The sequence below is a fragment of the Populus euphratica genome, unplaced genomic scaffold (assembly GCF_000495115.2).
Source record: "Populus euphratica unplaced genomic scaffold, PopEup_1.0 scaffold45.1, whole genome shotgun sequence".
Classification (NCBI taxonomy): Eukaryota; Viridiplantae; Streptophyta; class Magnoliopsida; order Malpighiales; family Salicaceae; genus Populus; species Populus euphratica.
The window spans coordinates 335,036-357,901 of NW_011499886.1; the positions used below are offsets into that span (position 1 = coordinate 335,036).

General features: G+C 31.3%; 1 protein-coding gene across 2 annotated transcripts; it reads left to right on the forward strand.

Moving 5' to 3' along the window:
• The first annotated feature begins 9,949 nt into the window (after window positions 1-9,949).
• Window positions 9,950-20,118, forward strand: LOC105130287 (calmodulin-binding transcription activator 3-like). 2 transcript variants are annotated; one of them, XM_011032714.1, is made up of 13 exons: window positions 9,950-10,331; window positions 11,038-11,157; window positions 12,117-12,232; window positions 12,433-12,521; window positions 13,309-13,351; window positions 14,793-15,000; window positions 15,133-15,246; window positions 15,344-15,744; window positions 16,622-17,146; window positions 17,274-17,965; window positions 18,283-18,859; window positions 19,009-19,332; window positions 19,752-20,118. In XM_011032714.1, exons 1-13 carry the CDS (start codon window positions 10,292-10,294, stop codon window positions 19,857-19,859), a joined length of 3,357 nt encoding a protein of 1,118 aa, XP_011031016.1. In that variant the 5' UTR covers window positions 9,950-10,291; the 3' UTR covers window positions 19,860-20,118. The 2 variants fall into 2 exon arrangements, with proteins under 2 accessions (XP_011031016.1, XP_011031017.1); XM_011032715.1 differs by having other exon boundaries at window positions 15,133-15,210.
• Window positions 20,119-22,866: the final 2,748 nt, after the last annotated feature.

A 22,866-nucleotide genomic window follows, 5' to 3' on the forward strand; every position in this document is an offset into this window, starting at 1 on the left:
GGAATGCCAAGTGATCATGAATGTTTCTTTTAGTGTTCTTTTTAAATATTCTAATTGATAATTGATAATTTTAAGAAGACTTTGCTTGATAAAAATTATGACTTATTGTGTTTACTCAATGATTCTAAATATTTATAAATCCTGATAACGCTTCCCTTGAAATTTGGAGGATTTGAGGAGTGTTGAATATGTTGGTGTTTATTATTTAATCATAAAAAAAATATTTTATAAATGGACGGTGGGTTGAAAAAATATTTAGATGGTTGCATTATGTACAATATGTGTGGAAGATTCATGAGAGATAGAAAGAGAGAGAACATGCAAGAGAAAGAGTGAGAGTTTGAGGAGTGATGAATATGTTGGTGTTTATCATTTAATCATAAAAAAAATATTTTATAAATGGACGGTGGGTTGAAAAAATATTTAGATGGTTGCATTATGTACAATATGTGTGGAAGATTCATGAGAGATAGAAAGAGAGAGAACATGCAAGAGAAAGAGTGAGAGTTTGAGGAGTGATGAATATGTTGGTGTTTATCATTTAATCATAAAAAAAATATTTTGTAAATGGACGGTGGATTGAAAAAATATTTAGATGGTTGCATTATGTACAATATGTGTGGAAGATTCATGAGAGATAGAAAGAGAGAGAACATGCAAGAGAAAAAATGGGAGTGGGGAGGAGGAGAAAATCTGGTCATTTGGACATTGGCCCAAAACAAGAGGTGTGGTTAGGTAGCCATGAACAACATGAGGTGTTGTCCCAGCACAACCATTAGAATCCATGAAGATTGTGTTCAAAGTATAGCAGCACAAACAATTAATTTCTGCTGTTTTGGTGCTTAAATACTTGGAAGGGGCTGATCTTTGTCAACTTCTTGAGGGAAAATCACCATCCATTAGTTTCTGCCTGTTTTTAAAGGAGAAATGCAAGGGAAAATCCCAGTTTAGTTCAAAGGAAAAAGGGAGCAGAAAGCAGTAATTGGACATTAACTATCAGATTCCAAACATTGTCTGTGTTATAAAGGAATTAGAAATCAATCTTGCAACTATTGCTTACTTTTCATGGATTGCCAGTTGCGATCTCCAGAATTGAAACCCCCTGTTGAAAAGCACAGGGTTGACTTTTAGAGCAACAAAACTTCACCTAATCTTGAAATTTCAATTTTCATTTTCCAGACACGATGTCGCGGGGTGCGAGCCGGCGTGATATCGTCTGGCAATGACATAGGCTTTTTGTCGTGCCTCTAGTGTGAGGTGTTATGTGCTGGAAAGGGTTTTGAATTTAATCATAAAATTATGATTAAGGTTCATGAGTCACCACCTAGTATTATAGTTATTAGGAACCTATGGTCTGCGAGAATCTAAGTAAAGAACTGGTTGTGCAAGAAGAAGACGCATCACCCCTAGTGCACCCTACCTAAGATAAGTTGCATTGTTGTGTAATTATTTTTTTCTGAGTCGAGTATCTATTGGTATTTTCTAAGGCTCAAGGCAGATTTATCTTCGTAAGAAAGTCTCTACCTTATTGGGTAAAATCCTAACCATTCTAAAGTCTGAATTTTAGCATCGTATTTATTTACATTTTGTATCTTTAATACCTGAGGGTATACTTTATTGTGTAATTTTACACCACACAAATATTAAAGTCTACATTTAGATTCTAAAAAAAAATTGAAAAAATATTTTTGACATGTTGGCTAAATCTTAATGGATAATCATAAACTGGTTATGATATCCATTTTTGGATTTTTTTAACATGAAAAAAATGCAATTTTTGTTTTTTTATGAAAAATATGCTTGGAAAAATTTCAGGATTTGGCCGTATGTAATAAAATATTTTTTAAAAAAATAAAAATTTATTTAAAAGTTTTTTGAGATTTTTTTTTATAATTTCAATCTAAACCGGGTATTTTAATATTAGATTTGTATTTTACAGTGTAAATATACAACCTGATATTATACAAAATTAATAAAAAATATATGATAAAATCATATTTTTTTTAAAAAAATGATTTCAATGTTTTTTATTTATTTTATTATAACACACACACAAACACATATATATAATTCACGTCCTACATGAACAGTAAGACGTGAATTATATTTCACACCTACTGTTCACGCAGTGAACAGTAGGCAGGCGGAAAGGAAAAGAAAGGAGGCTCACCTGGCTGAAGGGGTTGTGGCTGCTATGATGAGGTGGTTCGGTTGGTGGCTTAGGGGGTTTCGGCTGAGATGATGGTGGTCGGAGTTGGCTTTGGGAAGAAAAAGAAAAGGTTGCAAAGGAGAGAGAAAAGCTGAAAGAAGAAGGGAAAGAAGGTCATTGTGGCTGCTTGGTGGCCGGCTAGTGGTAGAAACGGTGAGGGATGTCGTGAGGACGGTAGCTGAGGTTGTGATAGATGGTGGCTGGCGGTAGAGGAAGCAAAAGAAGAAGAAAAACCGCACTGAAGGGGCTGCAAATAGGAGAGAGAAACTTATGGTGGCTCTTGGTAATAGGTGAGTGGTTGTGTTGGCTTCCTGTGGTGGAGCTGATGGTGAGAAAACCGGTGATGAGGGTGGTGGTGGCTAAAGGTCACAGTGGAGAGAGAAAGAGAGAAGAAAATTTGCAGAAACTGGTAGAAAAATTGTTTTTTTTGTTGACTTTAGACTCGAATTTCTCCTCCCTTAGGCCATGAAATCCACCTCTATTTATAGGCAGTGGAAGAGGGCAATCTTGTCTATATTAGGGAAAAATTGCAGCCCTTGATTCAGTTGGAAAGGATCACAATCGTTAGCTCAAAGTATGTATCATAAGTTACAAATTTGCAGACAAAAGCTGACTGAGTTTGCCTCTTTAGGCTATCACCAGATATGATTTATTGTCATTTAGCCTAAATTGATCACATGATGTTGTAGAAAAAGTGCAGAGGATCATTTTCATATAAGATTTGTCAAATTTAGTGGACATTAAGCACAGCTGCAAAGTAGATAACCTGATTATCTTTTTCAAAGAAAAATAAGAAGATAATGAACAATGTCGATTCCTGTTTTTGTCAAAGTTCATTTCAATCCTCCCTCTTTCAATTGCTTTCAATTGAAACCTAATTGACTCTAATTTTTTTATTAAATGCAATTTAGCCCCTAATTTCAATAAATTAACTTAGTAAAAATTAAATTTAGTCTGTTAAAATTCTAATCTTCTCAATTAAGCCAAAATTAGGCTCTCAAACTTAAATTTCTTATCAATGAAGCCCAAAATAAAATTAATTTGACCCATTTAAAGTATAATTAAGTTGTTGCACTTAATTAAATCCTTCAATTGAACTCAAATTAATTATTAAATATAATTAAAATTTAATTTGACCCATAATTAAATCAATTTGGCTTATTAAAAATTTAATTATGTTATTGGACTCAATTTTTATACAAATTCATTCAATAATCATTCAATTTAACCTTGAATTTGTATTTTTTTTCTATTTTTGAGCATAATAGGGTACAATTAGGCTTTGAATTTTCTAAAAAAATTACAGCTTAATTTTTTTTATTTTTATAGCTCTCTTTTATTTTATTTTTTCATGTTATCGGTTTTTATTTTATTTTTTTAAAAAATAACTTTTAAAGAATAACCTGCAATTGAATAACGACACACGACATGGCAACAACGTCCGAGAGTTCAATATATCATGCAGCTCGTCATCGTTGGACCAATTTATATAAAATACCATCAACGTTTGACTCTAATTTGTCTACTTGGCAAAGTCATTATCATTTTCAATATAACTCTAAAGCATGCAAAAACAATTGCTCTTTTCTCTTGTAATTTCACAATTGTCGTCGGCGACAAGTTAGAAGTAATAGTAACAAGTCAAAGGACGAGGATCCTCGTCAAAAAAAATTTGGCAGATGATGCAGATCAAACACAAATCTCAAATTCTAATTTAAGACTTTTTTTTTTTGTTTTTTTTTGTCCGATGATAAAGCAAAGCACTACCTAGCATTGTTTTTAAATAATTTTTTTATATTAAAATGCATATTAATAATTTATTTTTATTTTTAAAAAATTATTTTTGATATAGCATTTAAAAACATTAAAATATATTAATTTAAAATAAATAAAAAATAATTTTTTTAATTTTTTTAAAATATTTTTAAAACACAAAAACAATCAAGCAATTTAGAAAATACAATACAATGGCAACAACGTCCGAGAGTTCAATATACAAATCCATGAGCATAAAAAATATGCTTTTTAAAAACATTTACGTTACAACTATATTTTTAAATTAATTTTTTATGTTTTTTACTGTTTTGATATGTTATGGTAAAAATAAATTAGAAAAATAATAAAAATTATTATTTTAATATATATTTTTTTTAGAAAAAAAAACTGTTAGTATATTAGCTTTACAACTTTTCTCAATCAAGTATATAATTTCTCTTCCCATTCCAACACACTAATATTTTCAAGAATTTAATCAAGCACTTCCCTCCAAACTATGTTAATGGCTCCATTTTGCTGACATGGACTTCGACATTTACTAAAGGAAAATCGCAACGTCGGTGCATCAGCTATAGTTGCTTTTTTGTTTTTTTCAATAGTACATGAGCACTACTTTTTCTTGTTTTGGCATACTATTTGTTTTTTTTTTAATTATGCCAGTCAAATACTTTTACTAAAAAACGTGTTCATATTTATTTTTAAATGCTTGTCAAACTCAATACTTGACTAGTTAAATTATCCTTAAAAATTATTTATATTGCAATCACATGATGTTCTTTTATCTAGTTAAAATAATAAATATTTCATTTTATTAATAATTTTTAATTAAGTATAAAATAGTTTTCAGTGAAAAAGAGTTTACATTTTAAAATATTTTTTTCTTAAATAATTTATTTCAATTTACAATATTTTCATTGATTAAAAATAATCTTATTTAAAGGGTACTTTTACTAAAAAGAAATGCATATTAAAAAAATAAAAAATTGACTGAAATATCTAATCTAAACAATAAAAAAGTTGGTTTATCAGAATGAAAAAAAAGAAGTAAAATTCATATACGCCAGTGCAAAAAATTAACAGAAGGCAAATGAAAATACCTAATTGAGATTTCTTTTGAGAAAATCAATGTACTCAAATAAAAAAAATTAAAATTCACGTGGATTAAGAAAAAATAGAGTGTACTAATTATTAGTGCAATCATCCTCAAATTTATTTTGCAAGGTGGTCAAAACAGCTTAATAAATAAATCTACCCAGTCAGCACCTAGCAGTATTAAAGATATCTCTAATAAAAGATGTTATGGTAATGTTTGACTTTGTAGTAAAGATTATTTTTTATTTAGAAATATATTAAAGAATATTAATATATTAAAATAATTCAAAAATATTTTAAAAATTAAAACAAAAGGTAAATTTATATATATAAAAAATAAAGTCTAGTGTGCAAAAACAAACACTTAAATAAAATATTATTTGTGTTGCTAATTCCACACTCCCTCACCCGCTAAAAATGGGCATAGGATAGCAAACATAGTGAAGGGTGAAGGCAGGTGAAGAAGTGCTTTTTAGGGAATGGTGAATAAATAAAAGGGAAAAAATTAATTTAGCCCTTAATTAATATTTTAACTCATAATCAATTAAGTTTCCAACGTCTTGACTCTTGAGTTAATTTATTTTGCCTTGAAAGTAATCAATGTTAAACAACGCTACCCTCCATCCATCTATTAAGAGATTCCATCTAATTTAAATGTGGTCCATAAATAATTTCATCTAAAATATTAAAGTATAAGGATGTTAAATCATAATACAATTTTCTTTTATACTTATTTTAAGATAGGCCGGGGGCTTAGTTTACCACATTGAATTAAACTATTCAGTATAACAAGAGTTATCCACATTTTATTATATTAAAATAAAATTCTTAAATAATTTTTTATGGTATATTATATGAGAAGAATGATTGAAGTATATCTAATAATTTCTTAGCATCCTGGACGGAAACATTTAACAATTACACGCAAGGTAGATAATAAACTCGCTAGGAGCACACGTTGAGCGGGCTGAATTAAAAAAAAATAAATTGTGCCCAGAAAAAAATATATATCCAAGTCATGAGATTTAATTTTTTGGGGGGTGGCCAAAGGGTTAATAACGAAATCTAATCACTTGTCTTGTTGTTTATATTTAATCAAAATTAAATAAAATATTATAAAGTATGCATTTTATACTTATAATTAATTAATTTAATTAAAAAATTAAATATATTTAAAAACAAAAAAAATTTACAAGGAAAAATAAATAAAAAAACTAAGATAACCTGGGTTATTTTTTAAATTAGTGAAAATTTTTATAAAAAGTAAAAGAAATTAAATTAAAAAACCTCAATTTTTAATTAAATAAATATTTAAGGTTGAAATTAAAAAAAAAAAACAAGCTTATAAAATAAAAAACCTAAGTTAATCTCCTGAATTCGTATCATTTGAAATTCTAGACTTATGATTCAATCAAGAATCTTAATATTATATGATAAAATAAAAAATATATCAATTTAAAAAATTGATTATGGTAAAAAAATAATAATAAAAAATAAGAATCAAATTTAATAGAAAAACAAAAAAAAATAATAAAAATATAAGAAAAATCCAACTATAAAAATTAATTCAATATAAAAATAGTAATAAAAAAATAAATATCAATTTGAAAGATAAAAAAATTGAAGAAGGATTAAATTGAAAAGACATTAATTTTATAAACTATTTAAAATAAAAAAATAATAATCAAATGAACATAGATCAAGTTTAAAAAAAACAAATTAAAGTATTTTTTTGAAAAATTTTAGAGGTAGATACAAAATTCGAGGTGAAGAAAAAAAAAAGATCATAACGCTAAACCAAGGATATGTTATGGAAGGGTTGTCAAGAAGATTAGAAAGTCACCCTTGAAGACAGCGTGTAGTTACTAGACAACACTATGGCTATGTTTGGCATTGAAGTTGTTGTTGTGGTTGTGGTTTTAAACAAGTTGTTTTATAAAAAGTATTTTTAGTTGAGATTGGTTTGGAAAAATACATGTTTGGTTAAAACTGTGGTTGAAATTAAAGTTGAATAGGAAGTAGTTTAATTTGTTTGGTTAAAAAAATACCTTTTAAATTAAGGTTATAAAATAATATATATATATATATATAAATATTATTGATTTTTAATTTAAACATTGTAGATTTAACTACTGTTATTATATCATGAAATAAATAATATTGATATCAAATATCTTTTATTATTCCATTAAATTATGTGGAATGTCATCACATATGAAATCTATACAGCAAGGACTATATTTTCCAAGGTCTCTTAAGCGCCCAACAACAAAAATTGAATTTTTTTGTTACGTCATCAAACGATCACCTTTTAATTTTTTGAATAAAACACAGTTAAAATAAAAATAAAAATTGATTTTTTTTTTTAACTGAGTCGAACCCGGTAAGAAGATAATTGAAATTGCAATCAAATTCCACAAATACTACATCATCATGCGATATCCTTCTAATTTATGTAGTGTTATTAAATAATATTAAATACTAGTTTTTCGAGTAAAACATGATTTTTTTAAAAAAAAAATTACAATTTAATTCACCTCAAACTAATTATAAAAAAAATACTATTCATGTTCACGTGAACAATACAAGAAAAAAATAAACTAAACTTTTCACATTGATTTAAAAAAAATAAACAAACTAAACTATTCACTAAAGTGAATAGTGCGATAGTGGAGCATAACTCTACTATTCTCAAAACCTGTGGCACAATTTTTTATTTTAGTCGATCCTACCAGCATGATATATTTTTTTCTTTTAAACCAAATGCTATAATGTGTGGCTGCGGGAACCTCATATGCAGCCACGTTACCAAACAAGCATTATATACATTGTCCTGCCAACATCAGCTACACTTGAACTAAGGTCATGTTTGTTTCCTGGAAAACAGTTTCCGGGAAACCACTTTCCAAACTTTTCTGTGTTTGTTTGTCATTAGGAAAGTTGGTCAACGGAAAACATTTTCTGGTCAACAAAAAACACTTTTCAGTCAACGAAAAACACTTTTCAGTCAACGGAAAACACTTTCTGGTCAACGGAAATATTTTTTAGTCAAAAATTTTTTTTGCTTAATTTTCAGGAAAGTGTTTTCCTTTTTAGCTGTGTTTGTTTTCTGGAAAGTGGTTTCTGGCAAAACTTTCTTGTGTTTGTTTTGCCGAAAGTGATTTATGGGAAATCATTTTCCAAACTTTTTTGTGTTTATTTGCTGTTAGGAAAGTTGATAAATGGAAAACACTTTCCAGTCAAAGGAAAATTTGGCAACATAACCAAACACTGGAAAGTGTTTTCCAGTTCATTTTCCATAACACTACCAAACATCGGAAAATACTTTACTTTTCAGGAATTCATTTTTCTCGAAATTCACTTTCCCGGAATTCACTTTCCCCGGAATTCACTTTCCAAAAGGAAACAACTTTCCTGCAAACAAACGGGGCCTAAATGTCATGTCTGTGTAATGCCGTGATTTTGTGATATGTTTATGTATTATAGGGAATTTGGAGAAAAAATATAAAAAATATTATATAGGAAAAAATTGTTGCAAGTTAAAATGTTTTCTAAAAAAAACTACAAAGTTAAATTTTTAATTAACTTAATATTAAAAGAATTAAAATTAATAAAGATAATTTTGAAAAAAATTATAAAAAACAAAAAGAAAAAGACTATGTAGGGAAACACTATAGCAATCTATAGTGTTTAATGAGAAAATTTACAATTATAATCTCAACTAGCTCAATATTAAAAATAATAAAATCAATAAAGATAATTTTAAAAAAACATAAAAAAAAATCATATGGTGAATGTTGTAGCAATTTACAATATTTAAAAAAAAAACTATGAAGCTAAATTCTCAACTAGTTCAACATAAAATAAAATCATAAAAATAATGTGGGAAAACATTGTAGCATTGCACATCGTTTTAAAGAAAAAACTGTAAAGTTAAATTCTTAATTAGTTTAATATTAAAAATAAATAAAATAATTCTAAAAAAACCTCAAAAAAATTGAAAAAAAGAAGAAGATAATTTTGGAGAAAAAAAAAGGCAATAGAACATGCAATGAAAGTTAAAGTTAGATTCCTAATAACTAGCTCAATATTAAAAAAAAAATAACAAAGATAATTTAAAAAAAATATATGGGGAAATACTATAGCAAAACAAAAACCATGTGTGAAAATATTATAGCAATTCACAATGTTTTTTAAGAAAATTACGAAACAAAATTCTCAACCAACTCATATGAAAAAAATAAAATTCACAAACATCATTTGGAAAAATAAAGAAAAAAATTCATAAAAATAAAAGAAATATAGAGAAACATTATAACAATTCATAATATTTTAAAGAAAAAACTATAAAATTAAAATTTTAATTAGTTCAATATTAAAAAATCAACAAAGATAATTTTAAAAAATACAAAAATAAAAAAAGAATAAAAAAGAGAGATAATCTTGGAAAAAAAAGAAAAAAAATGTAAAAAGTAAAAAAAGGAAATAAACAAAAAAATTGTTAAACAAAAAAATATAAAAAAAATTATAGTACTTTCTTCCCGTGTTTTAGAGTATTACTCAAAGAAAAAAAATGTAAAGAAATATCATAATAATTTATAATGGTTTTTTTTAAACTATATAACTAATTTAATATTAAAAAATAATAAATATAATTTAATATATATATATATATATATAATCCTGGAAAAAAAATATGTAAAACCTAAAAAAAGGAAAAAAAAAATGTAAAATCTGAAAAAAAAAAATGTAGAGAAAGCTACAGCAGTTCTTCCGCGTTATAGGGTATTTAAAATTGATAACAATACTAGAGGATTAAATGAAGTTTCCTTGTCAATAAAAGGGCAAGTCAAAGAGGTAATTGTTCTGTCCAGTGTTCACACTTGAAACATAAAAGGCACCATCCCGGAAATCACGTCAAAGGGAGACTCAACTCACTCAGCACTTTCGCCTTGCCCTCCTTCCCTGTCCGAAATTCCATTTAGGCTGCTACCCGATCCCTCTCCTTCTGTTCCTATCCCCTTCTTAATTTTCTAATCAGAATAAAGAAACTCACTTTCTTCAACTTCTATCCTCCAGATTTCTTCCCAGAAAGTCAGATCAAAAGACAGAGCTTCCTAATTATTTGTTTTACACAGTAATTAATGTCTCTTTTCAAGATTTGACATCGCAGAGAAACAGAGATAGAGACTGAAAAGGAGGAGCTGATCAATCATGGCTGACTCTAGACGTTACCCTCTTGGTAACCAGCTAGGTAAGAGTGTTTCAACTTTTCTTTTTATTTGTTGTTTATTTTTATTTTGGATTCATTTGTATAGTGTGTTGTAGAACTTTTTTTTATTTAGGATTCATTTGTATAGTGTATTGTAGAACTCTTCTTTGAAGATTTCAGTTTTGTTTGATGTCTGGCTTGTATATGTTTAGGAGAAGAAGATATTAATTAGTAGGACTCAGTTTGTGATCCGGGCTGAAACCTTGGATTTTTATTGGTGGGTTTTTACTTTTAGGACGAAAGGGACAGCTTTTAAGCATTATTATTTATTTACCAGTGCAATAGTCCAGCAAACATAATTTATTTACCGAATCTAGTGATAATCTTGATGTTCTTCTGGGGGAGGGCTTTGAGATTTTGAGGGGAATTTGTGAAAAAGAAGGAAATTTTTGGTCAAGATGTTATCATTAATTGATAGCTGGATTTCAGAGTAATGATAAAAACTGGCCTGAAATTTCTGTTTTATTGTTAAGGATGTAGTTTCTACATGCCATGTCAGTCTCTAACTTCTTCTCTCATGCTGGCTTAAGGTGAAATAAAGTAGTTTAGCAATGGTGGCATTAGTTTTCATGCTTTATACACTCCTCTTGTCTTTTTTCTTCTTCTTTTTAATACTTAAATGTTGTAAAGTTATTGTTCGTGCTGTGCTTTTAAAAAGAACAAAAAAATGTCCTATGGTGGAATGCAGATATTCAGCAGATACTGGTAGAAGCACAGAATCGATGGCTACGCCCTGCTGAAATAGTTGAAATTCTTAGCAATTATCAGAGATTTCGTATTGCCCCAGAACCTGCACATATGCCTCCAAGTAAGACTTTAACCACACTGCCTTCATTGAGAATCATTCAATGAACCTTTTACTCCAGTTGCCTTGCATTGTCTTTAGGGGGATAACAAGAGTTCTTTTTTGTTTTTAGCTTGTTCATTCTAGTTATTTTCTGTTCTTTTGTGAGAATCTACAATGAAATTTGTTTTGCATGTGATCCATGTGGCAAGTTTCTTTAAAAATCCTAACTGCCTTTGAGCCAAGGATAATGTCTTGCAAGCAACATTTCAGACCTATCTCTCATTTTATTATTTTCATATCGCCTAATGGGTGGATCCTGAGGATAAAGGTGTCATACGGGATGGAAGACCATAGAACCGGCATATGTTTGATAGATTCATTTGCAGTAGCTTTATGTTTCTAAGATCAAAGTGATTGTCAGATCAGTAATCATGTGTTCACCTATTGTTCTCTTACTCTCTTTCGTTTGAACCTTTTCTGTCAGATATCAGTTTGGACATCATTCTCACAGGTCTACAGCAGTTGAAACATTAAATTGCAATCACATTTATTCTAAAACAACGATTTGATTTTGATTTTTTGTTTTGTTTTTTATTAATTTTTAAAGGAAATGATATAACAGCTTGTTTAAGTTTGCTTATCCAATAAAACTCTGTTTGTTTCAACTCCTGTCGCTTTTCATATACAATTCTATTTGTTTTGAGTTTCAAGTTTCTGTGGCTTCTTTTATCTAAGGAGTTCCCACATAAGGAGCCCCCCCCCCCCCCCCTTCTTGTTTGAATACTAATGGGTCTAGGTAATTTACATTAGGAGAAGCTCATAGATAGCAGCTGAATCTGTAGTGTGAGTGCTTATGTCCTATTTTAGTGTTTATTTACATTTAGTGCGATATCTTCTCCACTATGGGCACATAGGCCTCAATTTGATTGAGTTCCTCTGGGTAATTTGCAGTCATAAACATATCTTGGCTCTAATTTCAGGTGGTTCATTGTTTCTTTTTGATCGCAAAGTGCTCAGATACTTCAGAAAAGATGGCCATAACTGGAGAAAGAAAAAAGATGGGAAAACAGTGAAAGAAGCTCACGAGAGGCTTAAGGTAAGCATACTAGGTATTTTATCTATTGACATAAGCACTGATCAAGAATATGAGGTGGAAAAATTTAATTCTAGCATCTTTGAGCCTACGCCTTTGTCTTCTAGCTAACATATTTTACTCAGGTGCAGAGACATTATTTATATTTTATTTTTGTGTTCTTCCAAATCACAGTTACTGAAAAAAGTGTATTTTTCTTCCAGTCTGGAAGTGTTGATGTGCTGCATTGTTATTATGCACATGGAGAAGACAATGAAAATTTTCAAAGGCGCAGTTATTGGATGCTTGAAGAGTGAGTTCTTGAATCTTTTCATTTCTGATCATTCCAATCTCTTGTTTTGGATCTAAATGATTGCATTTCAAACTATTTGTCTGGTCTCATACTTGCAATGGTTTATAAAGTGGCATAATTGGCAAGATTTAGAAGATTGGACCGGTTCTAACTTGAATGTGTTGATTTATGTGGATTCCACACTGAATTATAGCTGTCATTTTATATTATTTGGAACACTATGTAACTATATGATTTTGCTATGACTTCACTTTCTACTTTGGGGTTCCAATAATCAGAGGCATGATAATCAAGGCTTCAAGTTTTTTGTGCAATTAAGGAAATTATTGACCTACATGAGTTCCATGGCCATGTAATTCTTCACTATTTTTTTTTCTTTGGTTAGTGTTTCTGAAAAATTATAGGCTTGGTCACAAACTTTCTGAAGAACCTTAGGCCTAATGATTATCAAGATATCAATGCCAACAAAAAAAAAAAAAAAAACTTTATTTGTGCCTGAAAGCTAAGTTGGTTGTTGTTATGCTTAACTTTCACTCATCTCTCTCTCTCAGCACACATATATTGCACAATAGTGCTTTGATGCTTAAAATATTTTTATGCCTGTGCCCTTTCATGTGAAGTGTAAATTAGCTAAAGGCTTTGACAGTTTTGACCACCACCTGATCTTTTTAGCTGATATCATTGGTTTAAAATGCCCACTTGAAATAATAGCTGGTTCTTTCTTCTAGATTCCACTTTTGAGACGGATGACCTTCTACTATTTCTTACATAGTTGACTCTACTGCAGGGAACTTTCACACATTGTACTTGTCCATTATCGGGAAGTAAAGGTAACTCTTTATTGCCCACTCCTATATTTTCTGTCTTTTTTAGTTATTTTAATCTGTCACCCTGTCTTCCAAAAGGTTTGGTTTTGTTGGATAGCTTTAAAGACGACTCTACTTTTTGTTGCCTTTATTCTTTGTCAAATATTTATTAGGTTGTGCTGTGAAAGATAGAATCCAATACTTCTATTACCTAGCCTTTTTTTCTTCTGTGGTTTTTTACTGAATGGGTTGGTATCTGTATTTTCCATATTATTATGTTCATTGCACCAATAATCGAAACCCCTCTCATGCTAGAAAAAGGAATAGAAATGAAAAAAATTAAAGGAAAAGGAAAGCAATCTGTCTCCACAATTTAGAATCTCAAGATGTATTGGATAATGGTAAACATGTAGTGGCCACACCTCTGAGGCTCCAACATCTGGCTTTTTTAAGTTAGTAATAGGAATATAATAATGACTTTTAGCTCTGAGAGGAATATGATGGGGTTTGATCCTTTTGGTGAAAATGATGCCTTAACTGATCATTGGATTGTGAGTGTCATTTCATTAAATTGGTATCTAGTATATTTTTTTGTGTGATATTGAAGCATTTTATAATGAATGGATGTCTTTTACAAACTCAATGAAAACACAACTATTTATCCGAGGATTAAGTGACTATCATGTATCTTTGGTGCAAAAGCTAATAGATGAATTTTGAGTACTTAAAATTATAAATCTATGTTTAGATTTGAGTGTTAGAGCGGGTTTTTGAAAATAGATAATTTGTTTGTGTATTTGTGATTCAGACTAAAATAGCAGTCATTGGATAAGATCAAAAATTTATGATGTATTCTAGGCATGATAAAATGATGATAAATATGTGTAGCACTTTTGCAGTGCTGAATCTAGACCTGAAATATATGTACAATAGCCATGTATGAAAACAAGTAGATTGGTGTTTCAGACTTCAGAGCAGGAACAGTAAACAGAAATTATTTAGCAAGTTCGCATGGGATTGGAGATTTTTCCATCTCAAATAAATTATTTAATAAGATACCTTCGCATGGGATTGGAATTTTTTCCATCTCAAATAATTAAACATCAGGTCTACTGTTGATTGTCATGCTGGAAATGCTCATGAGAATCTTTTGCTCCATTCTGACAGGAGAATCCATGTGCACTTATTTCTTGTCTTTGATGCTTAAAATCATGATTCAGTTTTGATATTCATGTTTTTCAGATTTTTGTTACTCAAATTTGGTACAGTTGCTTATGTTATGATTGTTGTCTTGTGGCTATTGCCTAAACGGATGTCATGAGTGTTGCATCACTTAGTCTAGAAGAGGAACAAGGTTGACCTCATCAAAGTTTCTCAATTTTCTTATTTTAGCTTGTGGTTATCTTCTATTAACTTAGCAATCTTCTTATTGGGTTTAAACTGCTTTAATTTTCATATTCATCAGGGAACCAGGACAAATGTTAACCGCATTAAAGAGCATGAAGAGCCTATACCTTGTTCCCAAGAAACCGAAGACATGATGCTGAATTCAGAGACGGATACTTCTGTTTCTTCCAGTTTCCGCTCTAATGGTTACCAGGTTTCCACAAGAACTACAGATTCGACAAGCATGAATAGTGCTCTGGCATCAGAATATGAAGATGCTGAATCAGGTCCTTTTTTTTTTCATTTTTTGTGCATTAGTTTCGAGTAACAAGAATTTCTGGGTCAGATTCTTTAGAAGATGTGATGACAAATGCTTTGGTATTCCATATTCTCATATGTGGCCATGGTATTTACTGCAGGATATAATAACCAAGCCAGTTCCAGATTTCACTCTTTTCTCGAAATGCAAAGGCCAGCAATGGAGAAAATGGATGCAGGCGCATCTATTCCTTATGATCACATGCCGTTTTCAAGTATATTGGTTCTGATGTTTTATCTTTCTAGAGTAACTGCACCAATATTTTTAGGTAATACATAAGAACTTACACAACAATACTTGTATTTTAATAGGTGGTTATCAAGGAAAAATGCCAGCTGTTCCTGTGATGGAATTTATCTCACCTGCCCAAGTGAATACAGCCAAAGACACTATTGGTACTGAACCAGCATCTGAGCCCCAGAAAGACTTTGACTTACCATCATGGGAGGATGTATTAGAAAATTGTTCTCGTGAAATTGAATCTGTGCCTTTCCAGACAACTTTTCTGTCACAAGCGGATACAGTGGGATTGGGAGTCATCCCTAAACAAGATGATATACTGGAGAAGTTTCTTACCAATAGCTTTGATAAAAGGCAGGGTATGGAGGGAGTCATCCCTAAGCAAGAAGATATACTGGAGAAGATTATTACCAATAGCTTTGATAGAAGTCAGGATATTGGGAGTCACCTACTTGATCAAGAAGCATGGCAGGTCGGTGTGATCCTTGCTGTATGTTATAAATCCTTGCAGCACATATTTAATTCAGATAAAATGGTATTTTGTGAATTCCAAACTCTTCTATGTGAATCTTCAAGGATGGAAGAATGGTGGTAGCCATTTTTTATTCATATGCTTCATGAGTGAAATTGATGTGATTATATAGAAGTCTCAATCTCATAATTGCTTCTCATGCAATTGATTATAACACACATCAGATGTCGATATCTATAATAGATGAATTGTCGTAACATGTGTATGACTGGGATGTGATTGTAAGATTGTTGAGTCATAACGCAAGATAAGACTGAGTAAGAAATGAGTACATCTGTGGGAAGATTAGGAAGTTGAGAATGGTGGTTTCTTTTTGTCATTTCTAACTTCAACCTATGGATGTGCTGGGGAGAAAAATTGATCATATTGAAGTTTTAGGAGAAAGCAGGGGGGACTTAGACCAGAAATGATGTGTGCTGATTAATAAAGAATGATCTTGTGTTGCATTAGTTTAGAGAGAGTTTATCTCGTAATAGAACAGAATGAAGGAGACAGATCCACATGGTCAAACCCAGGGGATATGTAGACCGGAAATGACCCATTCTGATTAATAGAGGATCTAGTGTTATAATAGTTTAGAAAAAGCTTATCCCATAATAGAACTGAATGGAGGAGGCATATCCATGTAGTCAACCTCAACTAATTTGGGATTGATGCTTAGTTGAGCTGAGTTGTGAATTACTTGCCTCCTAAAAATTCTTTAAATTATTAAATCAATGCATTTGTCTCGGTATATGTTAATTAAAGATGTGTTATCTTTTCCTTTTCGGATTCACTTATTTGTTTTAGGTGGTAATTTAAATTGCCTTTCAAACAGACTATTGAGGGTGGGTATTCGCATCGGCCAAAGTGGTCCTTGGATCAAAAGTTGCATCTGGACGCGGACCTCACTGCTAGGTTTCATGATCAACAACTTGATAGTGGCAACTTTATCAATACTTTTGAACCTTTCTGTGCACAAGAAAATGATAATCATATCCGAAAGGACCTTCAAATACAGCCTGCAAATTCAGATCATGGTATGACCCTAGAGGGGAAATCCATCTACTCTACATCTGTGAAACAGCATATTTTGGATGATTCAAGGACAGAAGGTTTGAAGAAGCTCGATAGTTTCACCCGATGGATGAGCAAAGAACTTGAAGATGTAGATCAGCCACATTTGCAATCCAGTTCTGGGACATACTGGATTACGGCTGAAAGTGAAAATGTGGTTGATGCTGACAATCCCTCACAAGGACACCTGGACACGTATACGCTTGGTCCTTCTCTCTCCCAGGACCAACTCTTTAGCATTATTGATTTCTCGCCCAACTGGGCATATGCAGGCACAGAGATCAAGGTACTGGAGTATAGAATGGAATGCTGAGATTTCTAAGTTGAGCTACCACTCCTCAGTGGAGTTTCGTAAATCACTTCATTTTAATATAATAATGTTCTTTTTTTCATTTGTTGTGCAATTTATACAGGTCCTAGTCATGGGAAGATTCTTGAAGAGCCGAGAAGCAGCAGAAAACTTTAAATGGTCAGTTATGTTTGGAGAAGTGGAAGTTCCGGCAGAGGTTCTAGCTGATGGTATTCTTCGTTGCGCTACTCCTTTGCATAAGGCTGGAAGGGTTCCCTTTTATGTTACATGTTCGAATAGGGTAGCATGTAGTGAAGTGCGTGAATTTGAATATCGACTTAGCCATGTCCAAGATATTACCTATAACTATATTAACGTTGCTACTGAAGATCTTCATATGCGATTAGCAAAACTGTTGTCTTTGAGCTCGGCCTTCCCTTCAAAATATGACTCCAGTGATGTTGATGAGATTTCCCAATTGAGCAATAAAATCAGTTCATTGCTGAAAGAGGGCAATGAAACATGGGACCAGATGTTAAAGCTTACTTCACTGGAGGGATTTTCCTCAGAAAAACTGAAGGATCAGCTTCTTCAAAAGGCACTCAAGGAACAGTTACATGAATGGCTTTTGCAGAAGGTAGCTGAAGGCGGAAAAGGCCCTAGTGTATTAGATGAGGGTGGCCAAGGGGTGCTACATTTTGCAGCTGCTCTTGGCTATGAATGGGCCCTGGAACCTACAATAGTTGCTGGTGTAAGTGTCAATTTCCGCGATGTTAATGGATGGACTGCACTTCATTGGGCAGCATATTATGGCAGGTGAGAGAAATGAGTTTTTTCATTCATTTCCTTGTCTTCCTTTCCATTCTCAGCACCTCATATTCCAAGCTGGGGATTAACAAAGGGCACTATACCATGATAGTTTATTGGACATGGGAATTCTTGATGAATGTACCATATTAAAACCAAATACAGCATGCTATTATTAATTATAGTGGCATCAATTCTAGCTTTAATCCTAGCTGGGATCTAGTTACATCCACATTTATTGGCTCTTTACAATTTCTTGCCGGTTACCTTTTTCAAAATGCTTATTGAATTAGTACTCATTTATTGTACTTTGGCTCAAATATCAGAGAGCGAACAGTTGCTTCCCTCATCCATCTTGGTGCTGCTCCTGGAGCAATAACAGATCCAACTCCCAAATACCCCACAGGCAGAACACCTGCTGACTTAGCTTCTGCTAATGGACACAAAGGGATTTCTGGCTTTCTTGCTGAATCTGCTTTGAGTGCCCACCTATCTTCTCTGAATCTGGAAAAGCAGGATGGTGATGCTGCTGAAAGTTCTGGAATACCAGCATCACTGACAGTTTCAGACTGTAATGAAACTCCAGTCAAAGATGCTGACATACCAATTGGACTGTCCCTAAAGGATTCGTTAGCTGCTGTTTGTAATGCTACTCAAGCTGCTGCTCGTATTCATCAAGTTTTCAGAGTTCAGTCCTTCCAAAAGAAGCAGTTAAAAGAGTACGGTGATGATAAATTTGGAATGTCACATGAGCGTGCTCTTTCGCTTATTGCAGTCAAGTCGCAAAAGGCAGGACAATATGATGAGCCAGTTCATGCAGCAATAAGAATTCAGAACAAGTTCCGTGGTTGGAAGGGTAGAAAAGAATTTTTGATAATCCGGCAGCGAATTGTTAAAATTCAGGTGCATTTATTGCTCCTGCCTCCTTTATTTTATAGTTTCCATTTTCTTATTTTAGACTTCCATGTACAATCAGCTTTCTCTTGCAAGTTATTTCCTTGTATGAAGCATAGAACTCTTGAAAACTAACCTCTAATTGCTTTATTGTGAAGGCCCATGTACGAGGCCACCAGGTCAGGAAAAACTATAGGAAGATAATCTGGTCTGTTGGCATTTTGGATAAAATTATCTTGCGTTGGAGACGAAAAGGAAGTGGTTTGCGTGGCTTCAAATCTGAAGCACTTACTGAGGGTTCCAGCATGCAAGTTGTATCTTCAAAGGATGACGATGATGATTTCCTTAAAGAAGGCAGAAAGCAAACAGAAGAAAGATCACAAATAGCCCTTGCAAGGGTGAAATCCATGCATCAGCATCCGGAGGCAAGAGAACAATATCACAGGCTGCGCAATGTTGTTGCTGAGATCCAAGAGACCAAGGTAACGGATTATTATTTTATTTGTTTTCCTTGCGGTTGCTTGACAGTTTGCATTAGAGACAACAATGAAGGGTAGTTGTTTCACTAAAACAACTTCTCTTCAGTATATTATGCCAAGTCTGGTTTTTACTGGTAGAAATATCTTAAACAGTTGATGGTAAGCGGACTAGGTTGGGGACCATGGGAAATGATTTGAATTTCAGCCCACATACACTCTGCAGAGTAAGATTCAAATGAATTATGGACATGTAAATCAGTGGGAAAATGTTCAAAATTTCTGAATTGGTAGCTTGGAATTATCCCTAATTGAAACCTTCTTTAATGCAAGGCTTTAATCAACGACAACCATTAGCTTTCAAGGGGATGCAGCAAACGCATTTTCTATAATCTGATTGGTTTTATGATTTGTAAATCTTACAGGCTATGTACGAATGGGCTAACAATTCAGAAGCGATGGTCGAGTTTGATGACCTGATCAATCTCGAAACATTATGGGATGGTGACACTTTCTTGCCTACAGATTCTTGAGCCCACCTCGGGTTATCCTCTTTGATTAGATGCTGAAATTGATTTGTAAATGTCCCTATTGAGTATCCTAATTATAACTGAAGTAGGTTAGGAATGTGTCAAATGGAAGCAGTAGTGCTGTATTGTCCTAGTGATAATCTCTATGCACAGTAATATGAATTATTGAGTTGTAATAAGAACTGAAGTCATAAGAGAAATGGTATATTCATAAACAAACTAAGTTCTGAGTACTTGCAAGTGGTTGGCTTTCTTGAGTTGAGTTCGTGGGGATTAAGCAAGCTTTTTCTGCCATAATAGAATGGAGCACAGGACCTTTTTGAAAAGAATTTTTCCCATGGGTGGTCAAATTTGACCAAACCACACGAGGCTAGTAGGGCCTTTTTCAATGCTTTGCAACGCTTCTTGCGATCATGTCTAAGTTGAAGTTCTGCTTTCTTGCTATGTGAAGCGTTGGATTGAAGGTCGTACATTGGGGTTGTTGAGGTCTAGGACTCAAGGCTGGTGTAGAGGGTCATAAAGATGGGTTGTTGAGGTCCTTTCTTTTATGTTTGGATTAATTTATTGTAATATGATATATGAGATTGAAATGGTTTTATAAAAAAAAATAGTTAAGTTTAATTTTTAACAATTTAATATTAAATGTTATAATTGAACAAAATTAATTGTAAAAAGAAAATTAAAAAAAATTAAGTCAACTTTAATTAATATTTTAATTTCAGATTCTAAGATCATGATTCTTTTATAAAAAATCAAATTTAAAAATATTATGAAGCTGAATTTTTTTATTAATAAAATATTAAAGGATTAAATTAAAAAAAAAGTTACAATAAAAAAATATTTAAAATAAAATAAATAATAATCAAAAGAATAAAGATTAACTTTGATACAAAAATAAAATAAAATAGAGAAAAAAATTAAAAAATATTTAATTAAGAAAATGATTTAAAACAAAAAAAAACAACAAAAAAAATAGACATCAAATTTAACATATAAATAAATGAGAATGAATTGAAAAAAAAAAAAATTATAAATTATATCAAATTTAAAAAATAAAAAAAATATGGATCAAATCCAAAAAATAAATAAATAGAGAGCTGTTTTGAAAACTAAAAGAAAAAAATATTATCAGCATCAAACCAGAAATTTATTGTCAATACACACCATCTAGGTATAGAGGTGACGCTAAAAAGATTCAAATGCCGTTATAAAAGTCCATGTTTATCTATAAAAAGCCTCTACATGTATTACCTGAAAACACAAAGGCATCCCACATGCTAGTATATACCAACTACTTTTTTGTTTTTTATTTATATTATAAATTGATTAAAAGATAAATTTTTTTTTAAATCAACTTGATTATAACAAATAAAACCATGATAAAAATATTAAAAAAAACCCTAAATAAAAATTAAAAGAAATTTTGATTCTAAAACTAATTTACTTTTTAATAAATCATGATTTAACATGGATTGGTATTAACAATCAGCAAGGGACTAGATGAGGCTCGTGCTATACCATGAGTACATGTTATATTTTTTTTTGTAAATATTTAAGTGTTGTAAGTGCTTTTTAATGAAAAAAAAAATCAATAACTCATGTTAGAACCCTAATCAAATAAGTTAGTTTTAAAAATCATATTATAGATAATTTTTAAAACCCGTGATAGTGATATAGATTATTAGAACATAAACAAGAAGTTCAATCCTAAATAAATTAAATGTAAAAAAATAAAATTAAAATAAGTTAATTATTTAAAAAAATTTAAATTAAACATTAATAATTAAAAAAATGAAGATAAAAATTTAAAATAATTTTATTTTTTTAAGTTACAGGTAATTAAGTTATTTAGCTATTTAAAAATTATAGAAAAGATACTATTGATTCTTGTTGAAACTGAAAAACCGTAAATCCAACGGTGTATCGAATAATAAAATGCGCGTGGATGTAAGTCTTTGGAAAGCCATCACATCGCTGGGGCTTGGGAAAAGCTAAAATCAGCCTTTTCATTAGAGGCCGTGTTTTTCACAGCATTTCATTAAATTTTTAAACAAAATTATTTAAAATGAATGTTTTTATATTGGTTTAATGTAATAAAACATGAAAAATATAATCTTATTATTTTAAAAAAATAATTTTAAAAAACAAGTACGTTGTCGAACACTAATGTACGCTTTCCTTGCGTTTAGTTGTCGGACAGTACTGGCCAAAGCTGGTTTGGAGGGTCATAAATTTTTAAATTAAAAGGTTAATAAGATGATTAATTAAGATAATCAGTAGCTATAATTATATTCCATGTTTTAAATATTGTTTTTCTTTCAAAAGAAACCAAATAAAATCATTTGATTATTAATATATATTAAGAATAGTTTCGTTATTAATAATCTTAAAAAATAATAGCTCTGGAAAGAGAGGTACTTTTTTAGAGTACCATAAGAAGAACATTCATTGAACCATACTTCTAATTAGTTGCTTTGTGTGCGAGGAGGCGGCTTTTGCGGAACAAAGCTTGATATCTAATCCCAGTGGAGAAATTGCTCTGAACAAAGAAGACGACGCGCATATTCCTGAGGAAACAATAATGAAGACTGGAGATTGAAAAACGGGAGAATGGTGGACCTGATTCTCAATGTCCAAAGCTTCAGGTCCTGGAAATGGAGGAATTAATGAAAGTCCAAGGGTTTCTCTGAATCAAAACGTGTCTAATGTTCATTTTAGCTCTCTTTTTTATCGTTTCAAATCCACCATCTTGTTGAAAAGAGAGAGAGAATTGCGGGAGGGCTCCTGCGGCTTTGTGAAGGATGGCATTTTTATTATACATCGAAGTTTTGATCATCTCTTGAGAACATGAATTACCTGGAGGAACTCTAGGGAATTGAATCTGAGGAGGGTACACAGGCAGCAACAACTGACAAATTCCATTCAATATAAAACGTTTTTTATGGCATCTACAAAAATAAGGGCAAAATATGAATGACAGTTGAGATTCGAAAGGAAAGAACGATTCTTA

Bases quoted from the DNA above. Each gene is read 5' to 3' on its own strand.
- LOC105130287 (XM_011032714.1), top strand. From the start codon at position 10,292: ATGGCTGACTCTAGACGTTACCCTCTTGGTAACCAGCTAG. The intron at 12,522-13,308 runs GTGAGTTCTTGA...ACTCTACTGCAG, and splicing joins AGTTATTGGATGCTTGAAGA to GGAACTTTCACACATTGTAC. The intron at 17,966-18,282 runs GTGAGAGAAATG...CTCAAATATCAG, and splicing joins TGGGCAGCATATTATGGCAG to AGAGCGAACAGTTGCTTCCC.